Genomic DNA, 15,520 nt, shown 5'->3' with positions numbered 1-15,520 from the left:
ACCCTATCTAATCTCTCCTGGCGCCCATCCCCTGGGCTCTGATCTCTCTACTCCCTCTGTAGTTTCAGTGGGATACAGGATGATACATCACTTCCTGTTTTAAACCATCGCATAGTGTGGCTGTCAAGCAGCTGCCTGTTCCACCCCAGAGGTGGCTGCATTTCAGTGGTTGGTGGAGAAATTCCTATGTACAGCACCAGACTGGGTTTAGGAATTTCCTTCCTATTGGCTTTTCCTTTTCTCCCCCACTCTCTGTTTAAGAACAGATGCAGCTAGTGGTGCCCTGACCCAGTGTCAAGCAAAGCCCCAGGGCATGAGGTTAGACATCCGACTGTTGTGGAAATTGGTTGTAAGAGAAAGTTCGTAGAGCACATTGTAATGTAGGGCAGCAGCCTGCGTTAGTGATTAGAGTCCCAGTATTTGGAGTCAGGACTCGGTGGCTCGATTCCTGTCCCTAGGAGGGAGTGGGGTCTAGTGGTTAGTGCAGGGGACTGGGTGCCAGGACTCTGGCTTCTATTCCCAACTCATCGGGGGAGTGTAGGCAAATCTCTGCTCTATGCCTCAATTTCCCCCTCTGTAAAATGGGGGTCATGGTGTTTACTTCCCTTGGGACATGCTCTGAGCTCTGTGACTGAGAAGCTGCTTGAGGAGGGCACAGAACCAGCTGGACTATTACACGCTATTATAAAACTCCCTTGGCCGTCACTGCTCTTGGCTGGGAGAGTTGGGGTTTCATGTCTCCCTGGTTGCAGGTCTCCAAGGAATGCCTGGCTAGAAGGGGCAGTAGCCTCAGGTGAGTGTGCCGGGGCTGCCTTCTCCCTTCCAGCCCCAGGGTGTGGCCCTCTTCCCCCTCCTCCCAGAGCAGTGTCGGGATCAAGGCTCAGGCTCCAGCCTCGGCTCCCTTTGATATGTCCGTTCATTGGGTAGTTTTGATCATGGTTATTCCCCTGGGCTGGGGGAGCGGATCAGCCTCAACCCAGCATCGGCTCCACCCCCAGTAGGGCAGCGCTCTCCAGCCTCCTGCTTGCTCTCCATGACCCTCCAGCTGGGGTCTGAGCTGGGACCTGATTGTCCAGGGGACCGTTGGATGGAGTTGGGGGGATTGAGCAGGCCAGGGGGGCTGCACCACCCAGCAGCAGGAGAGAGCCAAAGTGACCAGGTGAAGGCTTGGCTGGGAGTGGGGGATCTGGCCAAAAGCTTCAGGTGGGCTTGGGGCTCTGCTCCTCTGCAGCCAGAGGGTGCTCTGGGGGTCTGCATGGGGCACACAGCTCTTCCCCGGTGGATTGCCAGGGCAAAGCCCAGCTGGGGGCCGCAGCAGGAGCTGCTAAATGCTGCTCCCATGTGATGGCTGTTCAGTGAAATGCGCTCACAGCCTCCCATAAGCGCCAATATCTTGGCCCCAACTGGCCCCCTCAGCTGAGCAGAGAGGCCCAGGATGGGGCGGGGGGGGGGGGGGGGGGAGTCTGAGACCCAAGGCCCCTCTCCCCTCTTGAAGAAGGCTGAGGCTTGCCTGCTTCTCTGCAAAGTGGAGGCAGGGTCTCCCAGCCATTGCATTGCGTTTGCTCTGCCCTGGGAAGCTGGGGAAGGAACCGTTGCTTCCCACAGGCAGAGCAACCTGCTATTGACGCCCCCCCATGCTATTACAGACAGGTGTGAGCTTGGAGAGACCCCCCCAACATCTGGGAGCATAGATCTCACTAATCGACTGGGCACCGCCGCCCTCTCCTGGAGGGAATCAGACTGGCCAATTCCGTGCACTGCCCTACACCGGTCACAGCAAATGAAGATCCCTGAGCTGGAGGGGTGGGGCCTGGGAGCTGGTAGATCCCAGTTCCAGCCCCACTCCTGCCTTTCAGCAGTGTCACTGTGCCCCGTGGGGATGGGGTAATGTGCTCACCACCCACACAGCTGGGGCTTGCTGCAGTCCCAAAGGGGTTTGTTCCCTGCCATAAGCTCAGCCATGTGTTGAGGATCAGGTATTTCCCCCCTACCCTGGAATCAGGTTTCAGGTGTGCATAGCAATATAATCTTTAAAAAGTTTAGTTAAAATTTTCTACAGATAAGGCTACAGCCTTGCAGAAGACAGGATAACAGAAAATAAATAAAAAAAAAAGACTTAAAAAAATCCAAAACATGCTGGTTCCTGAGCAGCCCTGCCCTCTACGGGATGGAATCAGAACTGCTCAACCATGCATCTTAGGGTCTATGTTGCTAACGCTTGATGGGGATTCCCCTTCATCTGGAGTGGTAGGGGCTGGGGCTTTTGGCACAGCGGAAACTCTGTCCTGCTCCGGATCTGAAGGAGAGCTCCCTGCAGCTCGAAAGTTGGCCTCTTTCACCCACAGAAGCTGGTCCAATAAAAGATATTACCTCACCCACCTTGTTTGTGAAGTACAGACATTCACCAAAAAAGCCACGTCACCCTTCTGCAGGGGCCCTGTCCCCTGTTTTACAAGTGGGGAAACTGAGGCACGGATCGGCACAGCGGCTTTCCTGAGCTCGCACAGCAAGCTGGGAACAGAACCCAGCTCAGACAGTGAGACGTGCCCGGACGGACAAATCTCCTGCCCCCCCCCCACTCGGGCTTGACCCCAGTCTCCGTCCTATGGGGCACGCCTGTTCCAAAGGCTCCCGTGCCAGCGCGTGCGTGGGGGCGCGAGGCCGGGCCCTGAACAGCACCAAGGCGGGCAGAGGGGCCCCAGGGGGCAGGGGATTACCCCGGCGGGGGGGCAGGGGATTACCCCGGCGGGGGGGGGGGCAGGGGAAAGCGGCACCCGGCGGGCAGAGCTGACAAGGGGGCGGGCTCCCATCGCAGGGGGCGCTGTGGGTCTGCCGCGTCCGGAGCCATGTGCCGGGGGCAGGGCGCCCCCCTGGGCCGTGCAGGGGTATTGCACCGGCACCGCTGGGCGGGGGGGCGCTCACCAGCCCCCCTCCCCTCCGGGACCCATCTGTGCACGCTGCGGGGCCTCGGGGGGCGAGGCGCTCCTGGCCCCCGTGCTCCGCGTAGGGCGGGGGCGCAGCCCCAAAGCGCCCCCCCCCAGCTCCAAGGTGTGGGGGGGGAGCAGCGCTCAGAGCTCGGCCCACGTGCTCGCCACCAGCCGGCCCGGGCAGGGCAGGGTTAACCCGCGCGGAGGGATCCCGGCGAGCGTGCGCTGCGGTTCCGTGCCGTCACAGGCCCACTTCCTCGCTGCCGAGGGCTGCGTGAGCGTGTCCCTCCGCCCGGGCCCAACACAAAAAATAGAGCCTCGCCCCCCCCTCACCCCCCGCGAAGGGGGCCGGTGTGGAGCGCCCCCCCCAGCCCCGAGCCCGCCCCCCCGCCCGCGTGGGGTCGCCCCCGGGGCAGCGGCAGGGGCCGGGCCCCACGCGGGATCCCCCCTCCCCTGGCCGGGGGGGGGCCCCAGCAGGACTACTTTCCTCTCCGAAAATGGCGGCCTCGGCGGGCACTTTCCGCTCCGCTCCCTGAAGCCCGGGCGGCGGCGGCGTCAGCGGGGGGGGGCCGCCCGCCTTGCCCCCTTTGAACCCCCCCTCTCTCTGCAGGAGCCGGGGGGGGGCCGGCCACGAGAGGGGGGGAGGGCACTCCACACCCCCCCCACACTCCCCCCCCCCCCCCCGTCCTGCCCCCCTGCTGCCGCCCCGGGCCGGCGCGGGGGGTCGGCGGCTGCTGCGTGTCCGCTTCCGGGGCGGTTACAATGTAGCCAGGCCCGCGGCGGGCGCTCGCTTCCCCCGGGGCGAGAAACTTCCCGGCCCCCCCCCGCGCCGCCGCCGCCGCCGCCTCCCCCCCCCGGGCCGGGCTCGGTCCGCCCCCCCCCGACACCCTTCCCCCCCGGAGGGAGCGGCCAGGCCCGGCTCCGTCGGATGCGGATCAAAGGCGACGCCGGAGCAGCTCCCTTTGTGTCTGCCCCGGGATCCGGCGCCCCGCTCGCGCGGGCTGGGGGGCGCCCGAGGGGGCCGCGGCCGTGCAGCCCCCCCCCCCCAGCCAGGGCCGAGGAGGGCTGGGCCCTTGCCCCCCCCACTCCCCGCGGTGTGACCCCGGATTTGGAGCTAGCCGCGTTTCCACACCGCCGAATTCCGCTGCGGGTGACGCTTTGTTTTTTTTTTTGGGGGGGGGAAGGAAAATCAGACCCCCCCCTTTTTTGGGGGGGTGTTTTAATTATTTCGTGGACAATGTTCTCCGCGGCCGCCCGCCGGCGGCTGGCGCTGGGTGCGGGTTTCTGGACGGCCTTGTAACGCGGTAAGTGGGACCCCCTTGGCCTGGCGCCCCCTCTCCCCGGGGCGCGGGGGGGGGCCGGGGCGGGGGCGGGGGGGGGGCGGAGAGGAAGCGAGCGGAGTAAACTGGAAATAGCTTCTGCTCCTAGGCCTCTGCGCCGCGCCGGGAGCGGTTCGAGCGCCGCCCCCCCGCGGGGCGCAGCCCCCCCTGCGGCTTCCGGAGGAGTTGGGGGGCAGGCGGGGGGGCGGTGTGGGGTTCCGTGGCTCACCCCCCAGCCAGGGCCCTGATTAAGTTGGGGATCCCTTTGCACAGCGGTGGATCTTGGCGGAGGAGCCTGGGGGGGGGAAAGGGGGGGAGATTGGGGTGTGGTGAGGGTAGGAGGGGGGTGAGGGGGCATGGGGGGGTGAGTTTGTTTTTTGCAGGGGGGCCTGGGGGGAGCTTTTTGTTATGTACAATTCCTGATCGTAGGCCTAGCTTGAGATTTCTCTCCATAGGGCAGGGCCTGTCTGTGTCACCCCCAAATTCTGCTGCATTTGGAGCCTGTGAAGAGGGGCTGACCCCTGGCCTGAAGGGGGGTGCAGGGGGGTATTTGGTGTGGGGGGGGCTAACTCTGCTCACTCCCTTCCCCTTCCCTCCTGCCTTTCCGAGGCTGTTGGCTGTGTTTTCCCTACTGCTTCCTGTAAACGTACTGGGGGTGAGGGAATGGGGCTCCCCCCCTCCAGCTGCTCCCCCCTAAATTCCTCACACTGCCCCTTTACTAGGAAGTGTACGCTGGGGGGTGGTTCCCCCCAGAAACAGAGCGACCCTCAGTGCGGCCTAGCGGCCTTCAGCTATCCTGGGCTGAGTGTAATCTCCAGCGGATTAGCAGGGAGCCCTAGGAGATTTACTCAAACAGAAAGTGGTGGGATTTGGGGGGGGGGCGGGGGAGAGCTCTTGCTTATTTTTTCCCCCTTTCCCAGGCAGAAATGTGGCTTTCCAGGCTTTTGTTCCCCAGCAGCGTCTCTGATCCCTGAGCTTCAGGGGAACAGAACCAGCAGCCCTGGGTAGGCAGTTCCCACCCCTCCCCCATCACCGGCATCAAACCCCGAAGACCGTGGGGCCCAGATTCTGCGCCTCTCCCCCCAGTTAAATCCGGCTCCTGTCTGAGCTTCCCTGGTGTGGTGGAATCGTGAATGAGAGTGTGTGTGAGTGGGGAGACGGGGGGGGGGGGGACCCCAGCAAATCCACAAACACTTTCTCTGTCTCTGCTCTCAGGACAGGCTGGGCTGCACCTGTTGCGCTCCCTGTCTGTGCTGGCGGTCTAGCTGTTCCCCCTGGGTGCCACCTCCTGCGGCCTCGCCTGTCACATGGGGAAGAGAGGATAGCGGGGTGGGGGTTGGGCGGGCAGGGCACGCAGCGGGAGTAATGCTGGATCTGCCCCCCTATAAACAGACACAACAGCCAGGAGTCCCAAGGGCTGCGGTGTCAGGGCTGGAGCTGGGCCGTGCGTTCTGCTTAATAAGGCCAGGCTTGCTCAGATTTAATGGGATGAATTCACTGCACATTTCACCTCCAGAGGCCGGGGCCGGGCAATCCCCCGGACCTGCCCAATCAATCAATCAATATAAAAAGACACCATGTGTGGCTTAAATTAATACCAGGTTAAAACTGCAGCAGACCAGGTTCTGATCTGCATCCCGCTCGTGGAAAGCGGGAGCAGCTCTGCTGGCATTGTTACTCCGCGTTTACGCCGGCAGAGCAGGGGTCGGAGGGAAGGGATCGTGTGTCGGGTCTGGTCAGGCTGCAGCGTTTTGTGTCCCTGCTGTCACAATCCACCTACAGCCTGTTACTGGGTCCGTCTTTACCAAAACCCTCTTCTTGTGGGCAGGCTCCTCATGTCTCTGTTTTGCTGACCAGATGCCCAGGCCCTTGCTCCAACCACTTGACAGCACTCCCCCGCAGCTGCTGCTAGAACACAGGAGTCCTGGCTCCATCCAGGGCCTTCACCCTGTGTGGCTGTGTGGCTATGCATCTCCCAGGAGCCACTTTGCTGTGTTGCGAGGGGGTCTGGGGCCCCTTCTCTGATATGGTCTTTTTAGGGTGAGGTGTTGCAGGGCCTAACCCCTTGGGGTGAGGCCCAGTGATGCAATGAAATTACAGCCCCCCGGCCCTGGCCTATGGCGCGTGCACTAGAATGCTACCCCTATGGGAGAAGGACCGGGGGGGCGGGTGATGCTCTGAGGGGGTCACAGGAAATCCGCCCCTGACACAATCCCTTGAAAACATTTCAGTTTTGGTGCCAGCTCGGAGCTGCCCAAATTGCCTCTTAATCTAGAACTTTGTTGTTGTGGCAAGTCCTGCTGCTCGGGAATGAAACCTGTCTCTGGGAATCTTGAGGGTTTGGGTTTTTGGCTAGTAGGCCCTTCAGTGTAGGGTTCGGTGGGGGGTTGTCTATATGGCCCTCCTTCCGCAATTGGCTCCATGCGGGCTGAGCCCTTGCCCCCCTGCCGAGCCGCTGTGGATGCTGGGATCTGCCCACAGGGATCTGCCTGTGGGATCGGGGCCCAAGGTGTTTGTCTGCACTGATTTTGCTCGCTGAGACCTCGAGGTCTTTTGCATCTGACAGAGAAACGGCCAGTGATGGTTCGGTCCGTTTTCTCCCCTCCCCCCATGGCGACGAGAGGTCTCGTTCTCAGCCCCGGTTTTCCGGAAGGTCCGTTGCTGACCACGGTGGCACCAGCGAGAGGTTGGTGATGCTGGCAGGGGTGTACCCGGGCCCTGCCAGTCTGGAGTACGGCTCCCTCGTCCTTGTCCCACCTCTGGTGCCATCAGTTCCGTCCCACCTGGCGTTTTCTCCAGTGACTCTCTTTTAGGGGACCTCAAAGCAACTGGTGAATGCCTGGCTTGGCCCTGGGGGGCTGAGTGCTCCTTGGGTCCTGCTGGGGTCAGTGGGGAGCGGAGGTGGCTTGGCAGATTGCCGGGTCATGCCCTATCTACCCACTTTCTGCAGTGAGGAGGAGACTGAGGTGCTGAGAAGTGACTGGTCCAAGGTCACAAAGGGAGTCAAAACAGAATCCAGGTGTTCCAGCTCCCAGCCCCCCTGATCCAGCCACAAGACCCCTCCCAGAGCCGGGGAGAGAACCCAGGAGTCCTGGCTCCCAGCCCACCCGTCTCTAACCCACCAGACCCCGTTCCCCTCCCAGAACCAGGGAGAGACCCCAGACAAATCTCCTACTCTGAACACTAGGCTATACTGCTTCCCACAAGACACAGACGTGGCAGCTGGAGCGTGCTAACGTGGGAGCTGCTGTCTCTGGGTGGGTGGGGGGAGCCCTCCAGCCCCATACTTTGACCTAGTTCTCATCCTCTTCCACCATCATGGCTGGCGATGCCCAGCGTGGGTTGGGTAAAGCTGCGCTTGGCTTGCCAGGAGTCCGGGGGCAAAGGCCATGTGGGGGTCAGAGGGCTCGTGGCCCACTCCACCTGCAGGTGCCCCTCCCAAGAGCGCTGGGCTGGGGAGGTTTCACAGAGCATCCCTCAGGGTCGTGAGAGGGGCGGCTCCAGCAGATTGGAGCCGTCTAGCCCAGTGCCCCATCTCTGACTGTGCCTGGGCCAGCTGCTCCAGGGCCAGGGACAAGAAGACCTGTCTGGGCCATGGGGGAGGTGATGTCTCCCCCCATCCCCTGGAGCTCCCAGGTGATCTGTCCATGCAGCCAGCACCAGCTGAGGGCTCAGTGGATCTCAGAAGCTAAGCCTGGTCAGGGCTGATCACTGCCCAGACGGGAGACCAGTGCAGAGCAGCTTGACATGTTTTTGGGGGCGTGCTCTTCCCCTTCTGCCATTGTGCCTGGGGGACCTTGCCCCAGGAAGCTCTGTCTTCAGGCCAACACTTCAACCCTGGCTGCTCGCAGGGAACAATCCCCTTTCAATTTTACAAGAGTCTGTGCGCCCGGAGCAAGGTCAAACAAATGCTGCCCTCTGATCTGACGAGCTCATTAGTGACTGTGCCGGGGAGAGCAGCATCAGCCTGCGACACTGATGGGGAAACTGAGGCACGGAGTGGCGGAAGCTTGTCCAAGATCCCACAGTGGCAAGGGGTGGAGCCCAGGAACCCTGAGCATGTCCCCACACCCTGGGCTTTGGGCTTCACCCAGCGGTTGCGTGCTGGGTAAGGTGGCATCGCCTGGTGCCCCCAGCTGCTTCTCAGCAATGCCTGGCCCCCTGAACCCATGAGCCAGCTGGCGGCTGGGGGTGCCCACTCTTGCAGGCTGTGCTGGGAAGGAAGCTGGCTGCTACCACCTGCGGTGGCTCTAATTGAGGTCTGTCCATACAGATGCCACCGGCCTCACCTGCAAACACCCTGCCCCAGATAATCTGCGCCGACCCCTTCCTGTTCCTGGGCCCACGTCCGTGGCAAACTGGCAGAACTACATCTCCCACCATGCACCTGGGTGCAGGCCGCAGCTGGCCCGGTTCAGTTTGTCCTTGGGTAGCATTGTAGGAGAAGCGGGCAGCTGGGGTTGTGGGAGCAGGCAGGGGGTTCGGAGTGTGGGAGGCCTGTCCGGTTGGAACGAGGTTCCTGTGAAATGTGTGCTTGGAGCAAAGCATGCTGGGATCCCCCCCGCCCCCCAGTTTGTCTAGTCCTGCTTACTTTAGCACAAGCCAGACCTCCCCAGAACAGACCCTCCGTAGGGCGCATGCTGGTCGTTCTTGTGATGCTGGCAGGGGGCCTGTCTGACCGCCCTGGTGACGGAGTCCTGCCTCCAGTTGCCCCGCCAGCCTGGCCCTGCAGAGCCCCCACTGGGGTGGGAGAGGAGCTTGCTCTCCATGGCCCGACTGCTGATGCGCGGGGTCGGTTCTGATGGGGGGTGGGTGTTATGTGATGAGCCCAGTGGGCACCATGAGTTTGCCAGGGCTCAGTACACATACGGGCGTCTCTCTGGGCCTTGTCTGGCGCTGACAATGCCCCAGCGGGGGTGGGGGACAGCCCCGCTGGCTCTTGGCAGGCGAGTGAAGGGGTTGGGGCCATGTTTGTGGCTGGGAAGCCTGTCATGTCTCTGCCCTGGCTGTACTCCCTCTAGCTAAGCAGAGAACTGCAGACTCCAGGCTTGTGGGGTGGCACTGCCCCAGGCAGGCCTTGGGGTTTGCAGGTGGTTGTGAGCTGACCCCTGTGGGGTGGGAGCAGGGAGGGGGCTTGGCTAGAGGTTCCTGGCCTGCTGGAGGCTGTGGGGCTGGTTTCTGTGACGTGGGCCCTTTCCTGCAGGGAGCTGGGCTGAGACCTACCCCACTTGAGCGGCTGTCCGGTGGGAGCGACGCCTGCGGCTGCTCTTCAGGGCTGGGGCAAGTGGCTCTATCTCACGGCGCAGGGTCTGTGCCAGCAGCCGAGGGTCTGGCGTGCCAATGGAAGGGGGGCTGGGGTTAGGTCAGAGCTGGGGGCAAACGAAGGGCACGGTGGGTGAGGCCCCGGCCGGTGTTAATGAGCTGACATGTCCCCTCCTCCCCGGCTGCAGGTCTCTCAGGGAGGGACGGCAGGAGACGGGATGGATGATCGGAAACCGCCCAGCCAGGCCAAAGACTGTGAGGTGCCAGGTGAGTCCGGGGCATGGGGGTGGAGCCAGATGGGGCCTTGCTGGGAGCACCCATTGCAGCTCCCTGCAGGAGCCGCCTGGCCTGGAGGCTGTTGGCTGCCTCGAGCCATTGCCAAGGGCTGCAGTGTGGCATGGCACAGGAGTATGGCCCATGCCTGGCCAGATGGAGTCACACCCCTCTGGGGTGTTGAGTTTCGGGGCCACACGTCCCCCCCTCCATCCCACAGAAACAGCCAAATTGGCTGCATTTTACCTGGAGTTTTGGGGCATTGTTACATGGGAATTGCCAGCTCCGATGTGGCTCCGGCTTACCTGAAACTCCTTCCCCTAAAGAGTGGGGTCGAAAGGTTAGATCTGGGGGGGCTGGGAGCCAGGACTTCTGGGTTCTATCCCCAGCTGTCTTGTTTGATCTTGGGCCAGTGCCTCAGTTTCCCCATCAGAGCAATGGGTCTGAAACTGGCCCAGTGCAGTAACCAGGGGGCAGCGGTGAGCCGTGGGTGAAGGGCCTGGAGGGGGCCGATGGATGAATGATCCACGACGTGTAGGGGATGTGGCTGGTGAAGCAGGTGTCTCACTAGGCATTATACAGTCCTGTTAGGGGCCCCGTGGTGCATCCTGGGCAGCTGCCGTGGCTGAAGGGGGGACGACAGGCAGCCGCCTGGTGCAGAGTCCTATGGGGTGCGGTTACAGGGATCCCCCAGTGGAATGGCCTCTGCTGGGTGAGGGGGATGCACTCGGTGCCCTGAAAACAGAAGGGCCACGCTGAGCCATGGCCCAGTTTGTGGCAGGAGTTGTGCCGGTGGGGGTGGGGAATCTGTGTCCTGGGGGTTGGGCACCTCCGCTGCTGGGATCCTGATGGGGCAGCTCCCCTGTTGCAGCCGACGGGGGCGCGTCTTCAGAAGAGCGGGGTGGCGTGGAAGGAGACCCCCTGAAGCCGCCGGAAGGGGCCCCCGCTGCCCCGGAACCGGAAGCCAAGGAGCCTCCCCAGGCCTGTGGGTGAGTGCTGTGGGGTGGGACACCTGCAACGCTGAGAGCCAGGAGTTGGGTGCTGTGATATAGGGCAGGGAACAGACGAGGGGAGTGGGTCCGCCCCACTCAAGTGATGCCCCCGAGGGGCCCAGCCTGGAGCTCAGGCCCCCGATCCCCTGTCTTGTAGGGAAGCCAAATGGAGCTGCCTGATTGGTGCTGGGACCCAAAAGCCCAGGGGATGCTCTCTGCCCCCCAGGCACGGGAAGGAGGGTGCAGGGGGACATTGGAGGGGTTGGGAGGGGAGGTGACTGGGGTGGCGGAGAGGGTAGTTTCGTGGAGGGGGGAGGGGAACGTGTTTCTGGGAGCCCCCCGCCCTGCCCCCACTGACTCTGCTCTCGTCTCTGCCCCCAGTGCCCTGCCCAGGCGTTGTGCCCTCTGCAACTGCGGCGGGTGGAGCTTGCATGGGCAGCGGGAGCTCCAGCGCTTCGAGCCGGCGCCCGACTGGAACAAGCGTCTCTCCGAGCTGCCGGACGGCAGGGGCCCTGGCGAGACTCGGGGCCCTGGGGACGACCTGTCCCTGATCGGCTTCGCGGAGGGGGTGTCACCAGGGGAGCTCTTCGAGCCAACGGGTGAGCAGTGCGGGGCGAGCATCTTCAGCAGGCCTCGCAGAAGGGTGGCCCTGCTACCCCTGCCCCCCCAGCCCTAGGCTGCCTCCTGCCCCCCCAGCTCTGCTGCTACCCCTGCCCCCCCCCCCCCCAGCCCTAGGCTGCCCGTCCCCAGCTCCGCCGGTGCCCCCAGCACTGGGCTGCCCGCCCCCAGCCCTAGGCTCTCTCACCCCCTCCTTCTGCCCATGCTCCCCCGGCCCAGGGACACAAGTGCAAAGGCTGCTGTGGACCTCGGGCATCTCCTTCCTTTTCAGGTGCTTTGTCTGCCCTGTGGGGCCCCCGAGATGGCTCGGGGGAGGGCTCCCTACCCGCTGGGCAGAGTTCTGGAGAAGGAGAGCGGGGGGGGGGGGGGGGCTCCTACCCTGACCCCCTCCTCCCATTAACCCCTTGCCTCCCCTCGCAGGGCACTGCTGGGCCCACCACTGGTGTGCGGCCTGGTCGGTGGGGGTGCAGCTGCAGGCCGGAGCTGGGCTGAGCGACGTGGGCAAAGCTGTTTTCTCAGGGATCTCGCAGGTGAGGGGAAGGGGGTGAGCAAATGGGAGGGAGAGGGAGGGCCTGCAGGCCCCCTGGCATTGGGGCGGCTGTGGTTGGGTAGGCAACCCCTTGGGCTGTGCTGCTGTGGGATGTCTGCCTAAGCCAACTCGACCCAGTGCCTCCCCTGGGAGGGGAGACCTCTGAGGAAGGTCTGGGGCTCGAAGCAGGGGGTGGGGGACATTCCCCCCTGCCAGCCCTGGGGTCCCGGTGCTGCCACGGGCACCGCCCTCCAGAAGAGGTGTTCAAGCGAGGCTCTGCCCCTGGGGCTCTTGGCACAAACCCTGGCCTCCTGGACAAACACCCAAGGGGTGTTTGCATTCACCTCCCTGATTTCCCACTCACAGGCTGCGCCTGGCTACGGGCTTCTCCTTCACTTCCTGTCCTAAACTGCCAGGCTGTGAATCAGCTGCCCTGCTCCCCTTGGGGGGGTGTCTGCGTATCTGTGCTGAGTGAGAGGTCCCTGTGCGAGCAGCTGCCGTGCCCCACCCCGGGGTGGCTGCATCCCAGCCCCAGCTGAGGGATCCTTGCCTCATGTTGCTTCGTAGCTGTTAAGCAGGTGCTGCACCCCACCCCGGGGCTGCGTATGGGGGCTGGGGGCTCTCGGGGATCGCCCCGGAGGAGCCGAGCCGCGACAGCGTCCGTCCAGCCGCATCTCTAACCCGCGCTGGGGTCCCTGCTGCTTTCAGAAATGTGAACACTGTCGGAGGATGGGTGCTACCATTCAGTGCCACTCGGAGGGGTGTCCGCGGCAGTACCACTTCCCGTGCGCGGCGGCCAGCGGCGCCTTCCAGTCCATGAAAACCCTCCAGCTCCTGTGCCCGGAGCACGTGGCCGAGGCGGTGCAGATGGGTAGGTGCCGCCAGGGCCCCTGGGCAGCGGGTGCTGCGGGACGTGAAGAAGGGCAGGGACAGGGGCTGCTTGGGCACACCTCTGCCGCTTGGTTGGTGGAGTTTTTGGAGGGGCTAGGGACTCCTGGGAACCTTAAGGGGCTAGGGGGAGCGGGGTCTAGTGGTAAGAGCAGGGGTTGGGGGCCAGGACTCAGGTAGGGGAATGGGGTCTAGTGGTAAGAGCAGGGGCTGGGGGCCAGGACTCAGGTAGGGGAATGGGGTCTAGTGGTAAGAGCAGGGGCTGGGGGCCAGGACTCAGGTAGGGGAATGGGGTCTAGTGGTTAGAGCAGGGGCTGGGGGCCACTACTCAGGTAGGGGAATGGGGTCTACTGGTTAGAGTGCGTGGGAAGGGGCTGGGAGCCAGGACTCCTGGGTTCTCTTCCTGGACCTGTCACTTCTGTGATGGTGGAGCTGGGGGGTCCAAGTGGATGTTGGTGAGGTGCTGTGAGATCCTTGGGGCGGTGGCAGAGGATGCTGCTGGCCGGGGGTGCCCTAGGGGGTGGGCAGAGCACGTGCAGGGGTTGGGGGCAGAGGCTGTGGGACAGGGCTTTGAGGTGGGGGGAAGAGGCTGGGCATCGGGCAGTGTGGGTGCAGGAGGGCTCGTTTCCCTGACTCCCTGCTCCCCACGCCCAGAGGACTCGCGATGCATGGTGTGCGACGGGCCAGGGGACCTGCGCGACCTGCTCTTCTGCACCAGCTGCGGCCTGCACTACCATGGCACCTGCCTGGACATCCCCGTCACGCCACACAAACGCTCTGGCTGGCAGTGCCCCGAGTGCAAAGTCTGCCAAACGTGCAGGTAGGTGGCAAAACCCTGGGCATGGGCACTGTGTGAACCGCACCAGCCTTCCTGGTCTGAGGAGTGGGGGCTGGGAGCCAGGACTCCTGGGTTCTATCCCCAGCTCTGGGAGGGGAGTGGGTTAGAGTGGTGGGGGGGCTGGGAGCCAGGACTCCTGGGTTCTATCCCCAGCTCTGGGAGGGGAGTGGGTTAGAGTGGCGGGGGGGCTGGGAGCCAGGACTCCTGGGTTCTATCCCCAGCTCTGGGAGGGGAGTGGGTTAGAGTGGTGGGGGAGCTGGGAGCCAGGACTCCTGGGTTCTATCCCCAGCTCTGGGAGGGGAGTGGGTTAGAGTGGCGGGGGAGCTGGGAGCCAGGACTCCTGGGTTCTATCCCCAGCTCTGGGAGGGGAGTGGGTTAGAGTGGCGGGGGGGCTGGGAGCCAGGACTCCTGGGTTCTATCCCCAGCTCTGGGAGGGGAGTCTAGTGGGTTAGAGCAGGGGGGCTGGGAGTCCGGACTCCTGGGTTCTATCCTGAGCGGCGCTCCTCTCTGTGGGGAGGCCGGGGCGGCGGCGCTTGGTCCATGAGGGGCCTGGGGCTTGTCTGAGGGCAGCGTCTTCCCTGCAGACAGCCCGGCGCGGACTCCATGATGCTGGTGTGCGAGGCCTGTGATAAGGGCTACCACACGTTCTGCCTGAAGCCAGCCATTGAGAGCCTTCCCACGGACTCCTGGAAGTGCAAGGTGGGCTCCACACCTACATCGCCTGCAGGGAGCGCCCCGGGGAGGCCGGGCCCGGCCGACTGCCAGGGCGGCATCTGCTCTGGGGCCCTGGCAGCTCGTCCCACGGAGCAAGCCCTGCTTTGCTTCACCTGATGCCAGCACCCCCAGCCGGAGTCCCCAGCGGGAAGGACAGGGACCCCAGGCTTTCCCAGGCCCACAGCCCCCATAACCCAAGGGGAAGAGATCTCTGCACAGCACCAACCCTGAGCCAGCCAGTCCCCACCTCCAGCCCTGGGGCCAGGTCAGAGCTGGGGCCACCCAGAGGGGAAATGCCCCATTCCCCCCTCCACTGAGCCAGCCAGTCCTCTCTCCTGGGGCCAGATCAGAGCCAGCGTTCCTAGAGGGGGAAGGCCCCATGCCCCATTCTCTGGCCCCTGTGCCAGCCAGCCCCGCTGACTGTCTGTCTCCCTGCAGAACTGCCGGGTGTGCTCCGACTGTGGGTCGCGGCCGGCAGCGCTCGACCCCGGGTGCCACTGGTATGAGAGCTACTCGGTGTGCGAAGGATGCCAGCGGCACCGGAGCGCGGCAGGAGGCACCGATGCCGCCCGGTGCTGCCAGAGCTGCCAGAAGTGAGTCGCAAAGGGGTCCCCCCTGGCACCTGCATGGGGGTCCCTGCCGGGGGGGCAGGAGGGTCTGGGCCTGGCCGTGCCAGATAGCGCTCTCCCTCCCGTTATAAGCTGCTGAGCCCAGTGCTGCGGGTACCGGGGGAGGGGCCGTGGGCACCACCGGGTGGGTGTTCAGGGGTCCAGGGTGTGTTGGGGCTAGGGGAGAGGGCAGGATCCCTCCTCCTCCAGCACCTCTGGCCGGCCGGATGGGTCAGGGGCTCTCAGACGCTCCTCACGTGGCTCATCCCCCCCCCCCAGGCCCTTGCCCCCGGATAGCAGTGATGCGGCAGGGGGTTCCGCCTGCCCGGCGTGTCAAGGGCAGCAGAAACACCCGCAGCTGGATGGGGCCGTGCCCCAGGAAGAGATGCCCTCGGGGTGTGAAGCCAAACCACTAGGTGAGCGCATGCCCTGCCCCACGCCGGCCCCACAGCATTGGGGATGCCCTGGCCCAAGCGTGGGCCTGTGAGAATTACCCCTTGGTGCCAGGAGTTTCCACCTGCCTCCTCACCACCAGCTGGGAGGAAGGATCCC

At 64.0% G+C, this 15,520-nt stretch overlaps 1 protein-coding gene across 7 annotated transcripts in view; it reads left to right on the top strand.

Annotated features, from left to right (window-relative positions):
- Positions 1 to 3,408: 3,408 nt before the first annotated feature.
- KMT2D (lysine methyltransferase 2D) overlaps positions 3,409 to 15,520 on the top strand; it is a 49,959-nt gene continuing 37,847 nt past the window's right edge. For 5 of the 7 annotated variants that reach the window (XM_075121684.1, XM_075121685.1, XM_075121686.1 and 2 more), the window contains exons 1-10: positions 3,758 to 4,231; positions 9,697 to 9,775; positions 10,653 to 10,770; positions 11,155 to 11,372; positions 11,812 to 11,921; positions 12,629 to 12,791; positions 13,463 to 13,628; positions 14,231 to 14,345; positions 14,799 to 14,953; positions 15,248 to 15,384. In XM_075121684.1, the coding sequence (XP_074977785.1) occupies positions 9,727 to 9,775; positions 10,653 to 10,770; positions 11,155 to 11,372; positions 11,812 to 11,921; positions 12,629 to 12,791; positions 13,463 to 13,628; positions 14,231 to 14,345; positions 14,799 to 14,953; positions 15,248 to 15,384 (1,231 nt within the window). In that variant the 5' untranslated portion in view covers positions 3,758 to 4,231; positions 9,697 to 9,726. Of the gene's footprint in view, positions 4,232 to 9,696; positions 9,776 to 10,652; positions 10,771 to 11,154; positions 11,373 to 11,811; positions 11,922 to 12,628; positions 12,792 to 13,462; positions 13,629 to 14,230; positions 14,346 to 14,798; positions 14,954 to 15,247; positions 15,385 to 15,520 lie in introns of all 7 variants that reach the window. The other 2 variants (XM_075121682.1, XM_075121687.1) reach the window with 2 other exon arrangements.

The sequence above is a fragment of the Caretta caretta genome, chromosome 20 (assembly GCF_965140235.1).
Source record: "Caretta caretta isolate rCarCar2 chromosome 20, rCarCar1.hap1, whole genome shotgun sequence".
NCBI lineage: Eukaryota > Metazoa > Chordata > Testudines > Cheloniidae > Caretta > Caretta caretta.
Note: the sequence above shows the minus strand (reverse complement) of the source record. Positions and strands in the feature narration are given on the sequence as shown.